At 33.1% G+C, this 26098-nt stretch overlaps 1 protein-coding gene across 2 annotated transcripts; it reads right to left on the bottom strand.

Annotated features, from left to right (window-relative positions):
• Positions 1–19398: 19398 nt before the first annotated feature.
• On the bottom strand, positions 19399–24549 carry LOC112765961 (uncharacterized). Of its 2 annotated transcripts, XM_072223828.1 has the most exons (5): positions 24335–24522; positions 24072–24168; positions 20498–20856; positions 20334–20421; positions 19399–20208 (listed from the first exon to the last, which is right to left on the bottom strand). In XM_072223828.1, exons 3-5 carry the CDS (start codon positions 20846–20848, stop codon positions 20174–20176), a joined length of 474 nt encoding a protein of 157 aa, XP_072079929.1. In that variant the 5' UTR covers positions 20849–20856; positions 24072–24168; positions 24335–24522; the 3' UTR covers positions 19399–20173. The 2 variants fall into 2 exon arrangements, with proteins under 2 accessions (XP_072079929.1, XP_072079928.1); XM_072223827.1 differs by having other exon boundaries at positions 20498–24168; positions 24335–24549.
• Positions 24550–26098: the final 1549 nt, after the last annotated feature.

Genomic DNA, 26098 nt, shown 5'->3' with positions numbered 1-26098 from the left:
AAATGCTTTTATATTTTAATTTTTTTAATTAAACAATCAGTATTTTCTTACATAAAAAAGTGCAAAAAAATAACATAAACATATAAAAGCAAATAAGTATAAGATAGAAATATCTTACGAAGTCATGCCGCAACAATTTGCTATATATGCACAATTTGCACTTAGTGTTCATCAAAGATCCGTAAATATTTTTTTATCAATCTCCTTCAAGAAAAAAAAATCAGAGATTAGTGTAACAGAAATAAATAAAAAAACACACAATAAAATGACCACAACGACTTTTATATATATTCTCTCTTTGATGGTTGAGAAAATTATTAGAAGCATATATGTGTCAAACACTTTATGCTCGCCAGAGAGTTTAATTTCATGTCACATGGATGGGATTTGAAGATAGCATTCATTCATTCATATCTTTTCAAAATTATATTAAACCTTAGCTTGTTAATAAACATTAGAGTAATTTCAAAATTATATCTCATGTCTGTATCATGGATGAGAGAAAAAGAAGACAGCGACCACTATTTCTGGCTTGAAGAAGGTACCTACCTACCTAATTATCCCATCACTTACTCAATTTCAACCTACCTATTCCTATAATTCATTTTATTACTCCTCCTCTTCGCCTAAATCAAATCAGATATATATATACATGCATCACTGTTAATTGTTTTACCGAAATTGGAAACAAAGAGAACCAAACTGCACTAAAAATTTTAATCAATATAGCTGCTTGTTCATTTGGAAGCAAGATCATAAAATATACTTGATCCTGTTATCTTAAGCTCTCAGCATTGAACGATTCTAAATCTTTTACTATACTATACGAGATCTTAGTTGTTTTATATAATCATTGATTACTTTTCCTTTACCGATTACATTGTTTATTAGATGTATATATAGTTGATTAAAACTCACAAATTCAAATTAAGTGACATCATTAAAATTTAAAATTCCATATTCTGGATCTTCACAAGCATCAAAGCGGCGGGTCTTGCTATTTTCAAGAAAAGGTCAGTTGCAGAAATGTTTATTAACAAGCTAAGGTTTAATACCAACTTCTGCATTAGAAACAAAGCCAGCATTATACTGAGAAAAATGATTTAATAAGTTAAATTCTTCACTTTCTATTGAGAATCACATGAACATACTATATCAGCTCCAGAAAAAGAGGGGAGGAAGAAAAACAGACAGAAAAAATTACAGCACAGTGTATAGATTCACATAATTTAGAAAAACACGTTTCAAAAACTAGTCCAATAAGTACATGATGAAGATTGATCCATCCATTTCAAGATAACCTCCATTATGACCATTACCTTAATTAATTCAGAAGCTCATAATCTTAAGCCAAAGATATTCACTATTCTCACCTTGTAGTGATGTGTTTCTTGGGAATGATCGATGATTTTTAGTTGTTTTGTAAGCCTCCGAGAGAGTTGCCACTGTAGCTTGTGCAGCAGAATATGCAACCTCTGATCCAACCAAAGCTAACAAAAAAGCAGCCTGCAAATTTGAATAAGACATGTTACATAGTTAAATAGAGATTCTAAAGAAATTATTTTGTGAATCACATAGGCGATTCAATAGTGGCAGAAAAGTAGTAAATGTTATTTAAGTTAATCATCATCCCCCCCCTTCACAAGCTCCCTCCCCTGGCCATAACCCTCCATATACTCCAATAGTCCCACCAAAAACTCCATTACCACCGTATGTTACTCCCACACCACCACAAGCTCCTTCCCCTGGCTATACTCCAATTATTCCACCATATGTTACTCCAACTCCACCGCAAGCTGCTCCTTCCCTTGGCCATAACCCTCCATACACTCCAATAGTTCCACCAAAAACCGCTCCTTCCCCCGGCCATAACAATCATCATCCTAACCATCCATACACTCCAATTGTTCCATCAGGAACACCAAGATCATCACCTTCTCCATATGTACCAACACCAATTTCTCAACCACCTTATCATACTCCAACTCCACCACAGGCTCCTTCCCCTGCTCATAACAACCATCACCTAATCCTCCATATGTTCCATCACCAACTTCTCAAGCTCCTTCGCTTGCTACCCACAACAACCATCACCCAAACCTTCCAAAAATACCATCACCACCCAAACCCTCCAAAGTAACAACAGGAATGCTATTTGCGTGACCTAAACTTGTCAATAGGAAGGATATGTAAACAGGTGCTAAAATAGAGCAGAAAAAAAAACGGTAGAATCATCAATACCTGCAGAAGAATGCCAAAAACGAGAATCTCACCAAAACCACGAGCAGTGATAATCGAACAGCGACTGGCGGTGATGAACGCGAGCAGAGAGGATTGAAGCTCGACAAAAAGAGAAGTAGAGGATTGAAGCTCAACAAGCAGATGATCGAATCTCAACGAGTAGAGAATCGAAGCTCAACGAGGAGAGGAGCAGAGGATCGAAGCACATTGACGAGCAGAGAAGATCGAAGCACATTCACGAGAAGAAAAAATCGAAGCTCATTAGCGAGCAGAGATTGAGATCGAAGCTCAATAAAGAAATGCGCGTCATCATCGAATGGATTGAAGAACAACAGAGGAACGAAACATTTGGAATGGATTGAGGATTTTGTGATTTTATTAATTGAAATATTTTAGAAATTTTGTTAGGGTTGTGGTTTTAGGAACGAAACATTTTGGAATGGATTGGGGTTTTCTTCTCCCTCTTTTTCTCTTTCTCTGTACAATATAGTTTATTTTTGTTTTTTAAAAAATATTAAAAAATTTTAAACAACACTTTGAAACGTGAAGTTTAAAATAAATCTAAAGGCAACTTTTAAAAAAAATAATATATTATTTTTATAATATTTGTTTTTGTATGTTTAATATAGCAACATTTGATAAGTGTAATATATAAATATTATAAATGCTGTTTGTTTAATTTATTAAAGCAACGTTTTTTATATGTTTTTTAAATTGATAAAAAAAACACTTATTAACAAGGTGTTGTATTAGCTTTATTTTTTTGCAATAAATTTTAAGTGATGCTTTTAACCACTTTAGACAACACTTTTTAAGAGTTATTTATCGCACATGTTGCAATAGCTCAAAAATGTTGTAGTGAATACTTTAATAGATTGCATATTTTAAATAATAGGCAACACTTATATATAAGGATTGCATATTCAAAAGACTAGACAATGTTTTAAAGAGTTATATATTCAAACTATTAGGTAACACCTCAAAAAGTTGCACTTTTAAACAAATAGGCAATGCTTTAACGAGTTGTATTTTCATAAGAAAAGACAATACTTTCTAATAGTGGCTGAAACATGATAGCAAAAACAACAGGTTGAAAGCGTTGTCTTAAACATAGCTCTGAAACGTTATTCATTTTTAAGAAAAGACAACGCTTTTTAGAGATTGTCTTCAAAACCTTTGCTTTTGAAGCAAAAAAATATTGCCTCTAACTTAAGGCAACGACTGCATCTGCAAGACTTCAAAAATATTGTCTCGGGTTCAAATGTGTTACTATTAATAAAAAACAACTTTTTATTAATTTTTAGACAATACTTTTTAAATGTTGACTCAGATAAAATAATATCATAATAAAAATTGAAAATTACTGTAATTTAATTAAGTAGATTACTTAAATATACTTGTTGATTAGATTAATTAGTAGCGAAAGGAAACACTAAACATATTACAACAACTTATAAGTAGTAAAGACTAGCTTCGAATAAAAAAAATTAAGAATTCTGCTAGGGAACCAACTCATCAATATCTGCCAATTACCAGCCAATTCAATTGGGCTGACTCCAAAGCCCAAATGACCAAAAAATCATCTACCCAAATATCTAACGTTTACCCTAATTACCATGAAGAATTCAACCGCGGCTCTCTTCTCTCCAGCTCTATACTATCGTCGAGCTTCTTCCCTATGGCGGTGCATTCTGGGTCTCGCCCCCTAATTGTCTTCTCTTCCACCACTAACCCCAATTAGCGCTGTCCAGTACTCCAACAAAGAAGCCGCTGCCATCGCATGCAAGGAAGCCATCCCCGTCGACCGTGACTCTACTTACTGCCGCCTCTGCATCGAAGCTAGTCGAATACACCATCGCGGACTCGTCTTCTCCGGTAGGTGCATCAACAACGTCCACTGCCTTTGGCATTCATCACACAGTTGTGAGGGCCGGCGTTGTCGTCAGGACGCCCCTGGTTTCCGTCTCTGTCGCACGCTGCTTCACATGAACCACCTCATTTGAAGCTGACAGGTCAGTGCATGTTAGGGTTTCATTGGAAATTGGATGTTGCTAATCTATACTAGAGTTCAGGAACTGCGGTTGTTGTCAATTTATGTTTAATTTTGCTGAATTCACCAAGATGTTCTCCATTTGGGTAGTATATTGTTAGGGGTTTAAGTAATAGAAGATGCTTTTGTTCTGTTTCTGGTTTTAGAAGAATGTATATTGGTTCCTGTGTGAAGATATTCTGATTTTTTGTAGATTGATAAATGGATTTGTCTCTGATTTTAATTGTTGGATGTTTCTAATCATGCGAATTAGATATTTATTTTTGTTGAGTATGCATATGATTTAATTACAATGTATTGGATATTGCTTTTTGTTGTGAATGGATGGTTCTTACTGAATGATCATGGATGTTGTTTTTACCATAAGATTGTTGTTTTTTTTAAAAGATTAGTTCTGATTTAACTTAATTTTGATTTATTCGAAGTTCGGTGTGAATTTAATCATATGAAATTGATGCAAGAAATTTAACAACAAAAATGATATTTATGAACGAAAATGCAAGTGTTTTGTTAGTTTGTGATATGTTAGCTTCTTTAAATTTGCTATAGAACTGTTTTTTCTGTTCAATGGGTGGACGCTGCTAATATTTATACTATTAGTTTAATGATCCTTGTTTTGATTGATAATGCGTGCACATGTTGCACTAGGTTCTTTTTAATGTGGTTTGTGAGTTTGGGATAAAAATTAGACTAGAGTTAGTCTAATTTTGTTAGATTTAAAGTTCGGTTTGAGTTTGGACATTTAAAAATTATGCAAAGAGTGGAATCCATTATAATGTATACATGTGATGATGTTACCGTTTGAGACACTTTTGATATATTTTGAGACTTTTCTTTGTTACATTTGTGGATTTTTATAATACTTGAAGAATCAGATGTATTTTATTTTGGACCTATTTAGTATCTTTCTTCTTGTAGGCAACTTGAATGTTTATGCAAAAATTTTTGTCGCATATTTCTTATGTTAAACTAATAGAGGTATCTTTTTTATACTAAATAGATGATTCTTTTAAAAAAATAATCATTTAAGAAGGGAATTAAATTTGAAGTAAACTAACCTATATTGTACTTATTGATTCAATTGTTGTGACTTATGAACATTTTTATAGTTAATATATAATAGACATAGATGGCTATTCATTTGTTGCATACACCTTGATCATAATTGCTTTGTTTTGCTTTCACTTTTCAGGGCCATCCTGAAGAGCCGAGCGCAATATGCAAAAATCTACCTCAGATGTTTCTTTTGTTAAAGAAATGAATGTTTCTTTTTATACTAAATGGATGATTATCTGAAATGAATCATCAGTTAAGATGGAAATTAACTTTGAAGTAATTGAACGCATATTGTACTTATTGATTCAATTGTTGTGACTTATAAGCATTTTTATAGTTAATATATAATAGACATAGATGGCTATTCATTTGTTGCATACACCTTAACAACTTGATAATAAATTTAATTATGGAAGTAACACTAGATCATAAGTTCATCGTTAAGTAGTACTAAGTAGTATGTTGTGTATGTGGACTCAGTTTTAATTTGATAAAAATTGTAACTCCAAAATTCAAGTGTAATAACTGCAAAAAGCAAACAGTGGATAAAAAGAAAACTGTCAAAACACTTTGATTGCTTTTGAAAAAGTAAATAACTAGATATTGTTGTTCTTTTCCTTATCCTTTTTTTTTCTTCTTTAAATTTTGTTAAACAAGCAACAAAACAAATACAAAACTTTTTTCCTTCTTTTGTGATACTTGTATTCACTATCAATTGAATCATCTCTGCAGTAAAGAATAAATATAAGTAACTTCTGTTAGGTAACTAATTATTTTTACAAAGATGTAAGTGGATGTTACTTCTAGCAAGCATTAGGATGTTCCTTTTTCATATTAAATAGATGTTACTTTAACAGAAGTCATGTGAATGAAAAATAAAAAAAGCTTATCCTACATAAGTAAATATAAATTTGTCATCATGCTAAAATACAATGAAAAGAATCATGATATTCATTCAACTTATCCATACAATTTGCAATACTGTCGATACAGGAATTCATCACGACCAAAAGTAATACAGAAAGAATCATCCATTTAGTGTAAAAAAATATCTATTTATTTAACAAAAGAAACATCTGACATAAACTTTATATTTTGTTAGAGGGGGTGAAGCTACATCGTTTAGAAAACGGGTATATCATTACTATACAACTAGCTAAACAAAGAATAACTTTCTAGTTGCTACACTTGGATCACGTCTCTTTCACTTCATCTAATTTATCAACTGTTTCAAATTCCTCTTCGATCAGTTCAAATTTATCAATTATTTTAAAGTAGACTTTCTGCAATCATCCATCTGCAACCACAAGCAAAGACACATACGCAGTCATAAGCAAAGAAATATCTATCTAAAAAATAAAGAAACAGCCATCTAATGACAATTATAAAAACCAGTGCTGTAGAAGAGTTCAATAGGCTTGCCTACAAGGTTTGTTGCAATCAAAGAGGTCCAGTTTTGTCAAGAAAATCCATAAATTGGGCAGCCATCATTCTGAACCGCATGGGGAAGCCGAAGATAAGGCCATTAGCTCCATTGGGCATCTCAGGTTCAATGATTGGTACATCACTCTTTGGTGGTGCATTCAACTTATAAAGCACTCTATTTGGTAGTGTCTCAGGTACCTGCTCATATTAATATCATTTTTTTCAAATAAAAAAGTTTGACTCAAATGGATATTTTGGATATATATACTGGAAATGGAAATCCATATGGTTAGGAATGATATCATATATTTATATGGTAAGTCAAAAATATTAGTTAATTAATTAATACATGTTTGCCATAGTTTGGTCTCAACACCTTGTACAGATTCTACACCTCTCTTTATTTGTCTTGTTAGTTGCTCCACATACTTATACATCCAGTAGTAATGGTCAAAATAAAAGAAATAATGTTGTTCTTTTTTGTAAATAAAGCTGTAAAACTAAAAAAGAAAGGGAAAAACTGATTTTATCACTCATTGTAAATTAATCTTGTATTGAAAAAGAAAGTTTCATTTCATCAATCTTGTCTTACACAGTTATGGGTGAAAATATGTAAAGTATAAGATCAAAACTGACTTCACTTTCTTATAAACAGTGCAGAATCAAGTTTGGCAATATAAGATAGCTTAAAAGAAGATGAAAGTTACATGATCACAAATCACAAAATGACATCAACCCCTTTAATGGAAAATACTTAATTCTTGAAATTTTTATATATCAATTTCATATGTAAAAGCATATATTCTAATGGCAAAAGCAGTAATCTAACACAAGCAAGCACATAAAATCTTCATCTCTAAATATCTTGATTATGCTTCCAATTCAAATCAAAACATTCATTAGTCAAATTTAGAAGAATGAATTATACTAAATTGAATCCTGATTACTAAAACCTAATAAAGAAGGCACGGAGAACCTTAAGCAGAAAAGAAATAAACTGTATAAAGAAAGAGTAACACTAAAAAGAAACTACTAATTATCTCAAAAAGAAATATCCAACACTATAAGAGTTTAATTCTCATAACAATATTGAGTAAGAACATCCAAAAGAAACATTCATAATAAAAAAACACAAGTTAAACTAAAACTCAGATGGGAAGAAAAAAAAACCCAGATTGCTGGAGAGGAGACGCGGTTGTCAATCGAGGTACACGTCAAGGCGGAGGTTGCTGCGTCGTCGGTGGTTGCTGCGGCAGTGGAGGAAGCCGTGATGGCAACAGTGTACGGAGGTGGCTGCGACGCGAGAGGACGAGGCAACGGAGCTGTTTCTGATTTCCTTTGTAACGGAAGAGAGGCGGCTGTGGGGTGTCGCAGTGGCTGTGCGAATTGGAGAGGAGTGTGGACAACGTGATAGGAGTGGGAGAGAAAAAGAAGGGGCCGGGGAAGGGTTTCTCTGTACGCGGCTATAGAAATTAGAGAAAAGGAAGAGTTTTTACTTTTTACAGTTTTTAATTAAGATTTATTTAATCAGCTATTAATTATTTAAATTTAAATTTAAAAGTTTAAAATTAATTATTAAATAGAGTTGTTTAAAAAATTGGCTGATTATAGTTGGTTCCATATACTTTTCCAAAAATTAATTATAGTAACTTTTAATTTAGTAAAAAACGTTTTCAAACAAAAAACAAAAAATTTTGCACAAATTTTATCTTGCATGCGTGGGTGTGTCTAGTAGAAATGACGAAAAATGAAAAGAAAAGGCAGTTAGTGTGTAACTAGATTGATTATTAGGTTGTTATCATTATGGTTAAGGCATTGTTACTAGTTACTACTAGTTAGGTAGGTATTAGGTAGTATTAACTGTCCTAGTAAGAGATAAAGATGGTATATAATAGTGGATAATATCATGAAAATATTATCATTGTTTTCATGTAAAGATGTATCTTTTTTGTCATTGGATGATAAATTATAGGATTTGATTTGATATGCTATAAAAGTGTTACTTTTTTTTTAAAGTATGGCCAAACAAACAAAACATATTTTTAACACAAAACTCTTCATAAGAAGATTAACATCTTCATTTGAGTAAGTGCCTACTATATATATATATATGTACAGTTGTGCTAGTGAGAGATATAAATGGGAATATGGGATTATCACTCACAAATAGCTAAGAGAATATACAATACTATTCATCAACTTTACCTTTGAGTTTTTCATATGTTCATCTCTCTCTCTTCGTTTCTCAACCTCAAGTGCCGTATAGCAACTCATACCCACCATCACCAAGTGCATCCTTCGATCAACCAAAAACTTATGACTGACATTGCCTGCTGGTATCTAGACTCATATGCCAAACATCAGGAGCTAAACAAGTTTTTGTTGATGCTAACGGTCAAAGCACATCATGCATCATTCATCTATTCTTTCATAAATACCAAAATATATGCTTTCAATTCAATAATCTTTTGCATGTACCTTGATAGGAGTTATGGTGTGATCAGCATAAGCGTGCAAGACTTGATTGGTTCTATTATTCTGTTAAGATCTGATGATGAGTCAGCACAAGTCACTCTTCTCTTTTTTGTTATTCAGTTAGTTAGAAGCTAATAGTAAGTTTTAGAAAGTTCAATTCTCTTAGTCATTCTATATATAAGTAGCAAATCACTCCTTGTATTAGATGATTCTGGTCATTTTTTTTACTAGTTTAATAAAATTACTTTCCACTCTTCTCTTCTTCATCCTCTCTTCTATCCGTCTTCTTCTTCAATTTCACCCTCTGATATTTGATATCTTCATGATATCAGAACTTATGGTACCACAGCTTCCGAAGTTCTAAGTTACAAGAGTTCACAAGTAGATCAAAGCTAAGTCACAATGGCTCAAGAATTCGTAGCAACATCAATTTCAATGAAGCTAGATGAGGATAATTTTCTACAATAAAAAGACCAAGTAATCTCAACAATGGAAAGAAATGATATGCTGAGTCATGTTATAGGAAAAGAAATTCATCAACAGTATACAGTTATAGAAGGTGAAACAAATGCAGCATTGAATCCACAGTATCAACAATAAAAAAGACAAGATGCTCTCCTCAAGTCATGACTCTTGGCCTCGATGAGCAAGCCTTTCACCACAGCTGCGTTTACACGCATCAAGTCTGGAAGAGGTTGGAAGATTACTTCGCCTCTTAGATCAAAGCAAAGGTAATGCAACTGAAACACAAACTCAGTACTCTTTAGATTGGAACTTCTGTGACTGAGTATGTACTTTCAATCAAAGGCACAATTGATGCACTAGCTTATGTAGGAGAGTCAATAAATGAGAGTGATCATGTAAATGTAATTTTGCATGGCCTAATTGAAGAGTATTTCTCAGTTTATACTTTTGTGTTAGCAAGATCTCAAAGTATAACAGTTCCTGAGTTAGAAGCACTGCTGCTTGCACATGAGAGCATGCTTGCAAGATTCAAGAAACTAGAAGTGTCTGTGTAAGCAAACATAGATCAATTTGCTAGAGGAGGCTTCAGAGGTGGATTTCGAGGAAAAGGAGGAAGAATGTTTAGAGAAGACAAAGGGTTCTTCAATGGAGGCAGGTCAATACAATATCAGATGGTGCAAGATCAAACAAGTGATGGACAATTTGCAAACGGAAGGGGACAGTATGGTAGAGGAGGCAGGATGAACAACATGAGAGACTATATATATGAGAAACCACAGTGCCAGGTGTGCAATAAAATAGGACATACAACAAGAACTTGTTTGGTATAGGTACAGTGAAGACTCATATGAAGATGATTATGGAGGAGAAGGATACAACAGTGAAAGCAACCAGGTCTCTCAACAGATCTCTCAACAGGTCTCTCAGCCTAAAGCTAATTTCTGTAATATTTCAGCAACACAAGCAACATTTTAGGATCCGATTTGGTATCTTGATTCAGAAGTTACACATCATATGACTCACAATTAGCAAAATTTGTTAGAAAAAGAGGAGTACTATGGAGATGAGCAAGTCATAGTTGGTAATGGAACAGATTTGCAAATTTTCTTTGTTGGTTATTTGTGCATTAAATTTGATTTGGGCTTTAGATTATTGTTCCTTAAAAAATTACTATGTGTGCCTGAAATTACAAAGAACTTGACGAGTGTATATCAGTTCTGCTGTGACAATTATGTCTTCTTTGAATTCCATGATGATAGGTGCTGTATAAGATCTAAAGAAACAAAAGAGATTGTTGTTTAAGGCATTATTGACAAAAGTCTTTATAAATTTGCAACTCTTCAAAGCATATAAACACCAGAAGCTTACATCACTTCAGTAGAGAATAAGGATGATTTGCTGATTTGGCATGCTAGATTAGGCCATCCAAAGCATAGTATTGTATCAAAAGTTCTAAAAACTTGTCAAATTTTATTTCTTGTAACCAAAATTAACTGTTCAGCTTGCTGTGTTGGAAAATTCCACCATTTACCTTTTTCTACTTCACAAATTATATACAAACATTCTTTAGAGTTTGTATATTCAGACATTTGGGGACCAGCATCCATTTATGACAATAATAGAAATTGGTACTTTGTAAACTTCATTGATGCATTCTTAAAATTCACATAGCTATATGTAATCAAGAGCTCAATTAAAATTAGTATTTAATCACCTCCAACAAATGGTTGAGTTGCAGTTACATACAAAATTAAAGATGTTACAAAGTGATAATGCTGTTGAATATGTGAGTTTATCAAAACTGTTACATAATAGAAGAGTTATTACACTACAACATTTTAGGTCTATGGTCAGGATTTTTTTGGTCACAGTAAAAAATCGTGACCATAAAAGGGTCTATGGTCACGATTTACAGGGGTGACCTAAAGGGGTCTATGGTCACGGTTTTTTAGGGTGACTAAAAAGGGTTTATGGTCACAGTTTTTTTAAAAAATGGTGACCTAAAGAGGTCTATGGTCACGAGGTCTATGGTCATTTTTTTAGGGTGATCTAAAAGGGTCTATGGTCATTTTTTTAGGGTGATCTTGAATGGTCTATGGTTACGGTTTTTCAAAAAAGGATGACCTAAAAGGATCTATGATCACGGTTTTGGAGAGTGACCTAAAGGGGTCTATGGTCACGGTTTTGGGGGTGACTTAAAATGGTCTATGGTCACAATTTTTCACCGTGACCAAAAGACATCTATGGTCACGGTTTTGAGGAGTGACCTAAAAGAGTCTATGGTCACGATTTTACAAAAGAGTGACTAAAGGGGTCTATGGTCACAGTTTTTTAGGGTGACCGAAAGGGGTCTATGGTCACAATTTTTAAAAAAAGGGTGACTTAAAAGGGTTTATGATCACGGTTTTGGGGCTTGACCTAAAGGGGTCTATGGTCATAGTTTTGGGGGTGACCTAAAATGATTTATGGTCACGGTTTTGAGGGGTGACCTAAAAGGGTCTATGGTCATGGTTTTGGAGAATGACCTAAAGGTATCTATAGTCACGATTTTAAGGGGTGACCTAACGAGGTCTATGGTCACGGTGTTTCGAAAAAAGGTGACCATAGAGTACCTATGGTCACGGTTTTGGGGGGTGACCATAAAGTACAATTTTTCAATTTTTTTTTTGAAATCCCTCACTCGTCGTTCTTCCCTTAGGAGAAAAGGGTGAAGATAACCCTTGGTGCGAAAATCCTCATTCCTTCTCTCCAACCACGCACCTTCCTCCCCGTCATGCACAGTGCCAGCTCTGGTCGTGTTCTAGCCCCTCTCATCATTCGTAAGTCACCAGCTTCTTCCTCGTGATCGTCAAAGCGTCGTCTGTCACCAGCCCCTCTCCTCTTCGCATCAGTCACTAGCATGGTTCTGAAAATCGGACTGGACCGGCCAGTCGGATCGGTCCAACCGTGAACCGATAAGTTTTATGGTTCGATTCTTTAAGTAAAACCGTTGATTCAAAAATTGGATGCAAACCGTTAAACTGGCTGGTCAGACCGAATTGGAACCCGGCCGGTTCAAATGAAACGACGCCATATCGCTTAGAGAACATTTAGAAAGCATGCCAGTGCCCCCCAGTCCTAGAGCCTCCTTTCTTCCTTCGATCTCCTTCCTTCTCCCCAGTCCCCAAAGAAAAAAATAGAAGCCCTAGCCTCTACCATCGCCGCGTCTGTCGTGTTCAACCCTAGCCGATTTTGTCAAAAACCAATGAACCGGCAGTTTTTAATAACCGGCGGTTTTGCTGGTTAAAAATTAAAAAAAAAAAGTGAAAAACCTTAATCTAACCCAGAGTCCCAAAGTTCCCCCTACCTTACTCTCTCTCAATCTCACTCAGCCTCCACTAGAGAGTCCAGACTCCAGAGACAATGAAGAACTCTCTCACATTCAGAAAGAAACCACCGACCACTGCCACTTCCACCGCATGGTTGTTGCCACGATTGCTGACTCATCCCCCTCCCCAACCCACACTCTCACTCTCTCTCATTGAAAGTCTGAAACGGGCAAAGGAGAGAACGCGGCGCCTCAACCTTCTCCCTCTCACCGCACGGTCGCCGTCTCGTCGCCGGCTTGTCTGCGTTGTCTGTAGCTCCATGCACGTCTGCTGCCTCCATTCGCGTTGCGTATTCTCTGCGCTGTCACTACGTCTGCCATCTCCCGTGCCTTCACTGCAACCGGATCCAGAATCGACTCCAACAAGAAGATGGCCAAGCAAGCAGAAACGAAGAGGAGCATGAAGGAGATGGTGATGAGGCTAAAAGTACAGAGCATGATGAAAACCTTGTTGGATCTGTAAGCGACAATAAGGATAAGTCTATTTCTGTGACTATCATTGACCCTGATGTCCTCAATTGCTGCATTTGCTATGAATCCTTGACTTTTCCTATTTTCCAGGTTAGTTTCCCCCTTCAATATTCAATTCGGGCTTAAGGAATGATCAAAATTGTTATGTTAGAAAGGAATCATCATAATCAAAACTATTTGAGACTGGAGAATAAATAATTTTAAGGTTTGAAAACTTAATTTGTTTCTTTGTTTATTATGAGGTTATTACTAACTGCAATGTTCTTTGACTGTTTTAATTTGTTGACTCATGATTTCGATTTTGTTTTTCTTTTTATGATTGTGGTTGTTTTTTCATGATTGTTATTGTTTAGGGTTGATTGATGCTGTTTAAAATTGATTTATTTTATGTAGTTGTTATTTTGTACCTTGTGAAAATATTGATTATTGATTGATTCTATTTTGATTATTGATTAAAATATGCATATAGATTTTTTTAGAAAAGTGAGTCCTTTTTTCTTTTTCCAAAATGAATATTGATATTTACGTTAATATGCTAATCCTATGAAGTTTGATTAAAATGCAGATGTGATACGGCTGTAGTGGCAAAAGTAATGAATGCCACACTTGTTCTTCCTTCCCTTGATTATAGATAATGTTATTTTTATTATGTCAAAATAAGATATTATTGTAGTAGTATTAACTAATTTTATATCTATCTTTGTATTAGTTATCTTTAGAATTTAAGATTTGGTTATTCTTGAAATGTTAGTGAAGATATATATTTTAAAATTTTTAAGTTTTTTATTATTTTTTATTTTTTATTTATATAAAACCGGCTTTATCGGTTCAACTGATGATTTATTGGTTGAACTAATAAACCAATAAACTAGTAATCTGACTGATTTAATCACTGGTTTGATTCTTACAACTATGGTCTAATATGATTTTGTTTTGCATGTTAATAAAGCGGGTGCTAAGCTTTCATATGATAAAGTGGCTGAAACAAAAGTTCTCGAGCATTGAGAAGGAAGAATAGCAATACCAAAAATAATCTATCCTGGCAGAGTCTAAATTGTATTACTCTCACACCTATGGAACAACTCTGTTAATAGTGTCTACTTAGTATTAGTGTATATATCACCGTATAAAACTGAGATTGAGACAAGTGTATTCACTCAACTATATTCATATGTTAGTTGGTTACTTTAATCACAACTTATCTTAATTGTTGAATAAAAAAAAATAAATTTTTAGTTTATTTATCAGTTTACAATAATAATAATCATAATGAGTTAGAATTTGACATAATTATATTCCAAATGTTATTAAAAAGATAGAAAGAATTATATTTTATTTTTTTCTAATTCTCATTAATATATATATATATATATATATATATATATAGAGTCGTTGAGAAGTATTAATAGATGACAATTTAAAATAAGATAAAGTAAAATTTAAAAATTTATAATTTGACATTGTATTAGTAAAAAAAAGACACATGATTATGTTCATTCTCACTCTATACACTACAAAAGACATGGAGCATGGCGACAAAATAAGTATACAGAAGAATTAGTCCTTTGTGTGCTACAACATCAGCGGCCACTGCATTAAGAAATGCCGCTAAATTGGACTTTTATCATAATTCAATTTTTTTATTCCCGCCCCTTTTTATTTTATAACCATTAATTAATTTCTCCCAATTTTGCAGAAATCCGAGAAGTGAGATTGGTAGCGCACGAAATATTGCCGTTGCTGCTCCACTGTGCATTACTGCTGTCGATCCATCCTCCTCTCTTCGGCGTCAAGCTTTCGCCTCTCCTCCACAGTTCCTGAAACTAACCCATACTCCATCATCCACGGTGCGCGAAATTCTTAACCTTCGCTCCACCCTGTGCTTCTATATGGTTGTCGAGTTGCGCGGCTGCCATTCGTACTTCTCTCACCATTCGTACTTCTCTCACCAGTGTCGAATGTGCTAAAAGCTCAATTCAAATCACAATTTCTTATATTGATAAAAGAGTTGATAAAAAAAATTAATTTTAAAATGAAGAATATATATCACGCATTCGTACTCTTGAAGGAAAAAAGTATTTTTAATAAATTAGGTATTTATATCAAATTTATATTATTTGTTATAGATATAATATATGTTTTTTCTATATCAGCTTAAATTTGTAGAAGAAGTAGTTTCATATAATATGATATTAGAATTTTTATAATTTAAAGTTTTAGAATTCTATTTTTATTGACTCTAAAAGAAATTAAAAAATTTTAATATAAAACAAACAAGAGATATAATATAATTATTTATTTATTTTCTCTTATCAATTTAAATTTTTAAAAAAAATAATTTTATGACATTATTATACAAAACAACGATGCTACATTTTCAGAAAACATTATTGTTTTGAGCTGACATTTAACTAATAATAATTTATATTTATATTTATAAAAATTTATACATATAAAATATATAATTTATATTTATCAAAATTTATATACAAATAAATTAATAATTTTTTATTAAAAATAATTTAATATTTATGTTAATTAAATATTTATTAAAATTACTAAAAATTATTGACCCTTTGTGTATACAAAATTTATAATACACACAAAAGGTACAATACAAAATAATCGTTATAAATTATTTTATTATTACTTTCATTGCTACGTGTGAAACACCTAGGAATCCTTCAATTATTCCAAATATATATCATGATATCACACGACTAATTATTAAGCGGTGGCAGTGGTGGCTAATAACTTAAGAAAAAGTGTATGAATCAATTCTAAATCAGGTAAAAATAGAACAACTTAATTAATTATAAATATAGTAATTAATTTTATTTATTTATGATTTAAAATATTAATTATTAAATATTTTATCACATTTAAATTAGGAGAAGATATGTTTAATATTATTGCAACGTAAATTACAAAAACTGATTTAATTAGCTTCTGTTTCTTCATCTTTTTTTTCTCTTTAAATATCTAAAATATGATAAATCAAAAAATAGATTTAAAATCATCTAATTTACAAAAAAAATTTTAATATCTAATATAAATACCATCTACATAAAAATTTTAAATTCATTCATAGACATTTAATTAATTTTTTACTGAAACCACCATCTTAGTTTTCTAGCATTATTGATAACTTAAGTGGTCAAATTGAAGGTCCCTACGTAAAATTAAAGATATCATCTAGAAGGAACCATGCATGATCAAATTTGGAAAAAAAAATATATAAAAAAAAAAGTCAAAAGCCATTGGTCAAATGCTCAAGTGCCACGAAATTATTGCGTTTCAATTCGTGCATTACATTTTCACTAGTAATTCGTACATGTGTTACCACAAGCATGCAGGCAATCAAATTCAAGTATACTTATATAGTCCTTGATTTCAAAGTCAAAATTTATTTATCAGTTTCATGCATACGTGACATTGGCTCGGAGACTCCTATATTATATAATATACGTACAATCATACATGTCGAAACGGATTCCGTAGACTCGTAGCATGTCATATACGAATTGCGTCAAGGGGGTAAAATCAAAAGACTCTCGTTTCTTCCGGCTTTGAAGAGGCATCTTCAATTCCTTCGACCTTTTGAACCTTCGTTATAAGGATAAATGATAGAAGACTATGTTTAGTCCTGCCAACATCTATCTGTGAGTATTCAACCCGATTTAATTCGATCGGGTAAGATTGTCAATTCGATCTGTTGCGAGTAAGATTGGGCAGAGGCGGAGCTAGGTGATAGAAAAGAGGGGCGATGACTCCCATTAATTTTAATTTTTTACATATAAATTATATGTAAATTTCAGTTTAGCCTCTCCTTAAAATTTTATTTTAGTCTTAGTTTATTGTATAAATATTTTTGCTCTTCTTTAATATTTTATTTAGCTCCGCCCTTGGGGTTGGGTGCGGAGCAAGTTGGCCTGCGAAGCGGGTAGGGTGTGGGTTGAGTCTCAACCCTACCCGTATTCCCCATAATATGTGTTATATATGTTTAAAAATGTTATATATGGGAGTTGAACCAAGGACCTTAAGTATGTGCAAAAATTTTTTAGCCATTGAATTAAAATTATAAATTTGTAAAGTTTGCTCATTTATTTTTATAAAACGTATTTTTCAATTTGTATTGTTTGAATACTTGTGTTATTTGAATGCTAATGGGATAACTTGTGTTATTTGATGGTTATGTTGTGTATAAGATACTTGTGTTATTTATGAAATACTTATGTCATTATAATGTTTCTTTTTTGTCAACCCGCATGTAGAGTCGGATACTCGCGGATTGAGTGCGGGTAGGGTTAGGATTGGGTATTTATCAACTCACGGGTAGGATAGGGTTGAGTGTTGGTAAAAAAACTCAACCCGCGGGTAGGGTTAGGGTTGGGTTCAAACCTACCCTACCCTACTCATTGCCACCCCTAACTACATTAAGGAAAAGTCTAGGGGGCCAACAACTTTATTAAATTCTGGTCAGCATGTAACTAGTAAAAAAATAATAATTCTATACTATTTGATGAAATCTCACACCATTAAAAACTTTATTAATAACTATTTAATAACTACAAATCACAAAAATTACTGACCTCCTAACAATGCTTTTTTTTAATATTTGTGTAATCAATACCAAATAGTTATTACTTTAATTGATTTGTATGTAGTGTCATGTAAAAATTTACATGATTAAATTTTGCATTTCTACATCAATAAAGTTGGTTGAATTATTCTCTCTCAAAAGTTATATAAACCCATGTGTTTTATATATTGGTTGATAGTCTAAAGAATCATTCTATACTTTCAAATCCATACATAGAAAAAAAAATATTCACTTTTTTTAAAACAAAATTGGCCATTTGTTTTGGTCTGATTATTGTGATATAGATTAAAGCTTACCCAAACTGCTTAATTATGAGAAGCACTTGACGTAGAAAATCATTCATATTGTGCTTCTAGAAAATCATTCATAGGAGATTTATGCTTTATTCTTCTTGACGTTAAAGTCCCACCTAATTAATTTGGCTGACTGTGAAGAACACTTGGTAAATCTAAATTAGCAGAAAACGTTGTGGTATCATGTCTCATATTAATATCTATGTTAGAAAATCCAATGTTTTCAAACGAGTCATTCAAATTAATAAAATCTCTATCAAGTTGTTGAATTCTTTCACGTGAAGTAGCAGCCGCTTTACCAGTAGCTCTATGGTGTGGAATTTATAACCCACAAATTAACCGCCAAGTGCACCGGATAGTACCAAGTAGTACCTCAAGTGAATGAGGGTCGATCCCATGAGGATTGATGGACTAAGCAACAATGATTGAATGATTTACTTAGTTAGACAAGCAGAAAAGAATATTTGGGTCTCAATTGCATTAAACAGTAAATTCAAAAAATCAGAAAGCAAGCAGTAAACGGATTGTGAAATATATGGAAAAAACAGTTAAGGTTTCAGAGATATTTATTTTCCGGATTTACTTTTCTTACCAACTATTTTAATCATGCAAGATTCAATTCATGGCAAACTATATGTGACTAAACCCTAATTTCTTAGACCTTTTTAGTCTCCTCTAACCTTTATCAACCGCCAATTCCTTGGTCACTTGATTCCAATTAGAGGGTTAAGTTCAAACTAGTTTATTTGCCACAGAAACCCTAATTATCCATATATAAGAGGATTATATGTCACGTATCTCGTTAAGTCTAGATAATTAGAAGTTTAGGAGAATTTGTTTTCAATCTGTTATTCATGCAAAGAGCTTTTCCAAGGTTTACAAGAACTCAATTAGAATAAGGGTCATACTTCCATTCCACCCAAATTCATAAGATGAAGAACGAAAACAACTCTTGAATTTAAAATCAATACATGAATTAAAATAGAAAAGTAATAGTATTAACCCATAGAATAAACAGAGCTCCTAACCTTAACAGTGGGGGTTTAGTTGCTCATGGTTTAGAGAGAAAACAAGGATTCTGAAAAACTGTAAAGTGCGGAATGAGGTTAGACTGAAGAGAAGAGCCCGAAGGGCTGAATCTTTTTTCCTTTTATATCTAATCCTAATTAATGTAAAATATATTTTCTAAAACTAAATAATATATTTTCCTATTTATAAATACAATAAAAGTTTAATCAAAATCAACAAAGATCTCGTGCAGGCCTTGAGGAGCATGGGGACCATTGCCTTTCATAAAGCTGGCGCCTAACTTGGGATGCTGAAGTTGGACTTGAGCCTGGCCGAATGGAATTGGAGGCTGATGGTTGTATTTGGCGCTTAACTAGGTGAAACCTAAGTTAGGCGCCACCTTAGCAGTGAACTCTTGAAGGTTTCCTCTTGTCTTGGCGCCTAACTTGGATAATCCCAAGTTAGGCGCCACCAATACAGCCTACAACTCAACTTACATTCTTTTTCTGGTGCCTAACTTGAGAAACTTGAAGTTAGGCGCCAGTATGACCGAATTGCTGGAGAAGAAGTGTATACTATTATACATCGTTGGAAAGCTCTTGAAGTTAGATTTTTAATGCCACTAGAATAACATCAATTGGACTTCTGTAACTTGAGTTATTCTTGTTGGAGTGCAGGGAGGTCAGAGTTGACAACATCATTCACTTTCTTCTCTTTTTCTACAGAAACTCCATATAATCCATCCGACTGCTACCTGAAATAAACAGAATTGCACATAACTCAAAGTAGTATTCATGGTGGCAAAAAGATAACTAAATCTTGATTAAACTTAACAATTCAAATGTAAATTCACTAGGAAAAGATAGAAAAGATGCTCACGCATCACTTTATCAGCTCCGAACAACTCCTTCAAAGTATCATAATGCTTAATTTGCATTTTTTTCCATTTTTCTGCATATAGTTTCTCCTGCATAAAGAAATGTTAAAGAAATTTTGTGACTAACTTGATCATTCGTATAAGTAATAAAAAAAGTATAAGATACCTTAATAAAGTCTTGCAACACTTCTTCTTCAGCTTCAAACTTTCTAGTAACAAGATTCCGCGCAAATCCACTTAAGTGATGAAATAAGTCATATGCCTGAACAAAATGATCTTTCAATGTCTTCATTCTATTCTTGATGTGGTTCTTTGTTATGTTCGGGCCTATTGCTATGCTCAAAGTCTTCACAGCCTTGGCATATGCTTCAGTTGTCCACGAGCCATCGTGTCGATTACCTTTCAATGCTTCTTCTGCTAATGCATTCAGCAGAACTTCATCCATCTCATCAGACCATCTTAAGTTGTCTTTAGAAGGTTGATTTGCTTCTGTTATTTTATTTCCTTTATTTGGCATTATTTAACCTGTAAAAATGTCCCTTAAAAAAATCTAATTAAACAATTCTGACTGTAAAATACATATATATACATATTCATATATATGAAACATATAATCACTCATAAAGTTTGATACACATTCTACATTTCAGCTGCAATATTATCTCGTAGCAATGCTGCATGTCTATATTCCTCATCACGTTGATTTGATTGTGATCTATCTATGTTGCGTTCTTGTAGCAATTCTCGGTCAACCGCATCAATTATAGATTGATCAACATCGAAACCAATAAAAAAGTTATGCAGTATATAACATGCCAAAAAAATATCTCTCATACTTTCAAATGAATAATAAGGTTCAGTGTCGCCAGCTATAATTGGGAATCTTTTCTTTAGAACTCTGAAACATCTTTCGATGACATTTCGTAATGAAGGATGGCGGTGGTTGAATAGTTCTTTCGGATTTTAGGACTAACGTACTGAATACTCTTTTAGGTGATACCGAACACCTCTATATGGTGTAAGTATCCTAGACTTTAGCATAAATCCAGCATTGTTTAGATAAAATTTTCCTACAACAGTTGCATACACAAATTAAAGTATAACATATTGTGTCTATGAATTTGAATTTATGTAAACAATTTTATAAATTACACTATCACAGACCTTCAGAAATTCGAAGTGGATATTCCCTACTAAGAGCATCTTTTAAAATTCTCGACTTAGAGGTAGTTCCTTCCCAAGCAGACAACACATAAGTGAATTTCATATCAAACCCGCAGGCAACTAACACATTTTGTGTGGGGTGATTTTTTCTTCCGCAAAAACGAGGGGCTTTCACCCTTGGTACCTTCACACGACTATGAGTACCATCTATGGCTCCAATGCATCCCTTTTTTAGAAAGTATATTGACATATTAACATAACCATTTTATGATTATTTCGTTGACAGTTACATAAAATTCACCAAGTAAATTAAAAGATTTAGTACCTTGAAAAATGGATAGAATCGACTATTATGAAGTATTGCATAAGGAACATCCTCACCAGACAGTTACTTGAAGAAGTCTCCTCTAACGATAAAATAGCATGTAGGACGTTGTGAAAGTGACGACAAATTATCTCCCCTAAGCGGTGAAAGAAAAAAGACATGGTTCTAGTTTTCACATTGTGCCCTATAATAGGTAGGAATTTAGCTACTTGCTCTTCAACCGTAGATCGAGTTGAATTCTTTACTCTACCAGTTTTTCTTAACTTTTGACACAATAGTTGAAATGCTTCAGGGCTCATACGTATGACATCTCGGCATTTGTTAGACTTCATTAACTGTATCATTAACTGAGTAAGCCTGTTTTCTCTTTCCAAGTTTTCGTCATTAATTTGCCTAGGCCTATATTGTGATAATAATTCCAAACTATACAATGCATGCACCGTAACACATGAAAGAGATGTGACACAAATATATTGTCTCTTTTCTAACTCTTCCCTGACACAAGTTAAGATTTGTATTGGTTCAGGTTGATATACGTCAGTAAAAGTGACTTGATGTACTTGAATTTCTAAGTCATGTATGACGTTCGTTCTATCTTCTAAATTCGCATATTCAATATTTTCGTTATCCATCTATGAAAATATAATGTTTAGAATGGACATATCGATAGTAAAAGTAAACAGAAAGTAACATATGTTGTTACATTCTAACAATTCATTTGTTGAAGAAAAAAAAAAACAAAACTAAATGCCACATATAAAAATATGGTTTCACCTTACGCAATATAAACATACCTTATTATGAGACACTTATCTCTGACTCCTAAATGTCAAACTCAATTCCAAAGCTCACGGTCATAAATAATAAACATATACTGTAAGTCACATGGTATATTAATTAATGCATTAATTTTCACCAAAATTAAGTGGACTTAGCTACCAACAACACTTAATAATTTAGACGGTAAAAAATTAAGTTAACCAAAGCAGGATTTACTATAGTTTATAAAAAAAATGGTTCAAGATATGTTGAACAAATGCTTTGTAAGTGCACCAATGAAACGAGCACAATATTTTGCTTAGCTATTTAGACATTAGTAACAACTAAACCATGAAAAATTAATAACAGATTTTAGCCACAGACAAGTAAGAAAAGCCATTTAATTTGAAGGACTTTTGTATAATTTGAATTTCATTATAAAAAGATGGATGAACTAAAATACTCATGATGACATTCAAAAAGATATAAGGTTCCAGCATGTATGTGCTATGTTCTATGTCCATTAATTTTTTTTAAATTCTATCAAAGATAGTAAAGAGAAAGAATGCCCAAATATTTTCTACCTATAATAATGTTATTTTTTTGTCATATCTTATTTTAATACAAAAATTTGAAATAAAACAATCATAGCACCTGAAGATAAAATCTAACCAGATGAAAAAATGAACATACTTCTAGATGAAAGACAAATAACAAATAAATATTTTTAGTATTAAATTCTTAATTTTTAATTATTTACCTTATAATTTATTAAGTATTTCAATTGCCTCGTTTCAATTTTAAAAAATTTAACTTAAAACGAAACTAACAAATCAAATAATAAATAGCAATTTACAAACAATTTCTAAAGATCAAAGGTGATATCGTACTTCCATATAGGTAGTCACAGTTAGTACCTTCTCTTTGAAGTTCGAACACAAAGTTTGAGGCTTTAAACTTGAAATTGAAACTGAAAGTAATCTGATTCACAAAAAAAAAAAAAACAAAACAAAACAAAAACAAAACAAAATCCAAACAAAATCTAAGCATTCTGTAAACAAAGTTTTTCACTTCCGATTCAATCACTCTCACTCTCAAGTAATTCCTTTTTTTCCCACTATTTGGTTAAAAGAAGTGTCCTTTTTTCTTTTTTTATTATTGTTTTTCTGCGCATTCGTGATGGGGATTTGGAATTGTGTGTATTCGATTTTAATCATGTTTTATGCTTTTGGGTCATTGAAAAGTTTTATGATTTATAATTTTTTACCATTTAGAAAGCTTTGGACTTTTGAATAAACTATAGCCATGATATTGATTCAGTTAATCACTGCACTTGGTTGCAAATGAAGCATATAATGAAGAAATCAAATCAATTAAAAAGAGGAAAAGAAATAAAAAAGAAAATTAAGAAATCAAACATGTAGAAATCAATAAAGAAAATGGTTCATAATGCCATATATATTTATTCAGCTTTTGAATAGAGCAACAATACCCAAACGGGGATCACCAACACACACAAGCCAACACTAGGCAGCAGGCACCCTCTACTGTCGAACTCTATGGAGTATTCAAATTTCACAGGCCAAACCCTAGCAAGGAAGCAAGCACAAAACGGTGGATTTGAGGAACAAAAACAAGAAACCAAAGCAAGAGGATCTCAATTGAAAAACAAAAGAAGAGCACATACTATGTACAGTGATTATTTTCCTATTTTGTTTTTGGAAAAAGTACGAAATCGAACGAAAAAGGACTCACCTTTGGCTTGAATTTGCAAGGATGAAGAGGAGAAGGAGCTGTCTCGACGATGACGAAACTGCCGTGGCTTGTGGATGATGACGGTGAAGCCGCGGTAACGCTGTCGAGCACAACGATGAAGCTGCGGTGGAGAAGAGAAGTCTCTCCAAGTTTCAAAGATAGCTAGCTTACATTAAGAATTTTGCTTTCCATGTTAACACCATGGATAAATTGGTCATTTTACTTTCATTTTAGAATTGTCATTAGTTTCCTTCGCAAGTTTGGAAAGGAAAAGTTGGACGTGGGTCCCACACCACTGTTTTCCCTTTCCTTCCAATTTCCATTCTCATCCAATCAACGGAAAATAAAGTTTTCAATCCATTTTCCTTTATTGCATTTTCTTTCCTTTTAATTTTCATTGATCCAAACAATGTGTTAAGCTCCGTTTAAAAGCATTGATGGAGAACAAAAATATATACATTAAGGGTGAAAAGCATATAGAAAGTCGGCCGCCATTAGTGGCGTAGCCTAGGTACAGCGATTTGAAATTGGAAAGCAATATCCATCTTTAAGATAGAAACTAATTCGTCACGAATCGGAGTTTCAATTAAAAATTTATTGTTGTTCAATAGATTGTTATATATACAAAATAAAATTTGAACTTTCAGCCTTATTTTTCTTAAATGAATAAATAAACTAACTATTAGATCAACATAAGAAAAAAATAAATTGAAGAAACATTCCTAATTCTAAAGGAACCATAGCTATCAAAAGACAAGGTAAGAAATATATTGGGGGGAGAAATATCGAATAAATGAAGACTCAAGGGTAAGTCATGTCCATTCTTTGCATGTTGATCAGCGACCGAATTAGCTTCCCTCAAAGTGTGACGCCAAAGGATCTGCGGAATGCGATTAGCAAGAACTTTGATATCTTCTACAAGGGGGCTACAAGGGTGAAGAGGAGGGCATCCTTCAGAAATGAATTTAATAGCTATGGATGAGTCATATTCCATAATAAGATGGTTATATTTCTTTGCTGGTGCAATTTGCAAGCCTCTAATTATTGCCCAGAGCTCTGCATGCATGATGGAGCAGCTGCTTAGATTACAAGAAAAGCCATTGATGAATCTTCCCAAGTTGTCTCGGAAAATGCCACCACAAGCTGCACTTCTTTTTGCGCAAAAAAGGAGCCATCAACGTTTACTTTTATCCAATGGTTCGGAGGGGGTAACTAACTAATTAGACTATCATGAGAAGATTGGTGCGTATTCTTTGGAATAATCCTCAAGTCCATCAGTTTGATAATCTCCATGACCCGCATTTTGATTGACTCAACAATTGCCAGGGGAGAGGTTCCAGCTCCTTCAAAGACCAATTTGTTACGTTGGTACCATAAGGAGGATATAGTCACTCCAAACATAATGTTCCAATCAATTTGGTGAGATAGATTTTGCAAAAGCCAATCCCAGATATTTAGGTTAAAAAAGTCTTGAACCTACTGGTTGGCTTGTAAGATATTCCAAAAGGTGGTTACAAAGAAACAATTGCAGAGAACATGCAAATCATCTTTAGTAACAAAGTTACATCGAGAACATCTTGCATCAACAGTTTGTCTTCTTTTCCGTTTTGCATTCGTCAGAATAGCTTCATGAGCAACTATTCAGATAAAAGATCGAATTCTTTCGGGATCATTCCACTTCCAAGAAAGCTTGAAAAGACAATCTGCAGTTCCTATGTTATTTTGGAGAGAAGAATAGGTTGATTTCAGATTGAAAGTGCCACC

Source organism: Arachis hypogaea, chromosome 17 (assembly GCF_003086295.3).
Source record: "Arachis hypogaea cultivar Tifrunner chromosome 17, arahy.Tifrunner.gnm2.J5K5, whole genome shotgun sequence".
NCBI lineage: Eukaryota > Viridiplantae > Streptophyta > Magnoliopsida > Fabales > Fabaceae > Arachis > Arachis hypogaea.
This window is presented reverse-complemented; position numbering and strand designations above follow the sequence as displayed.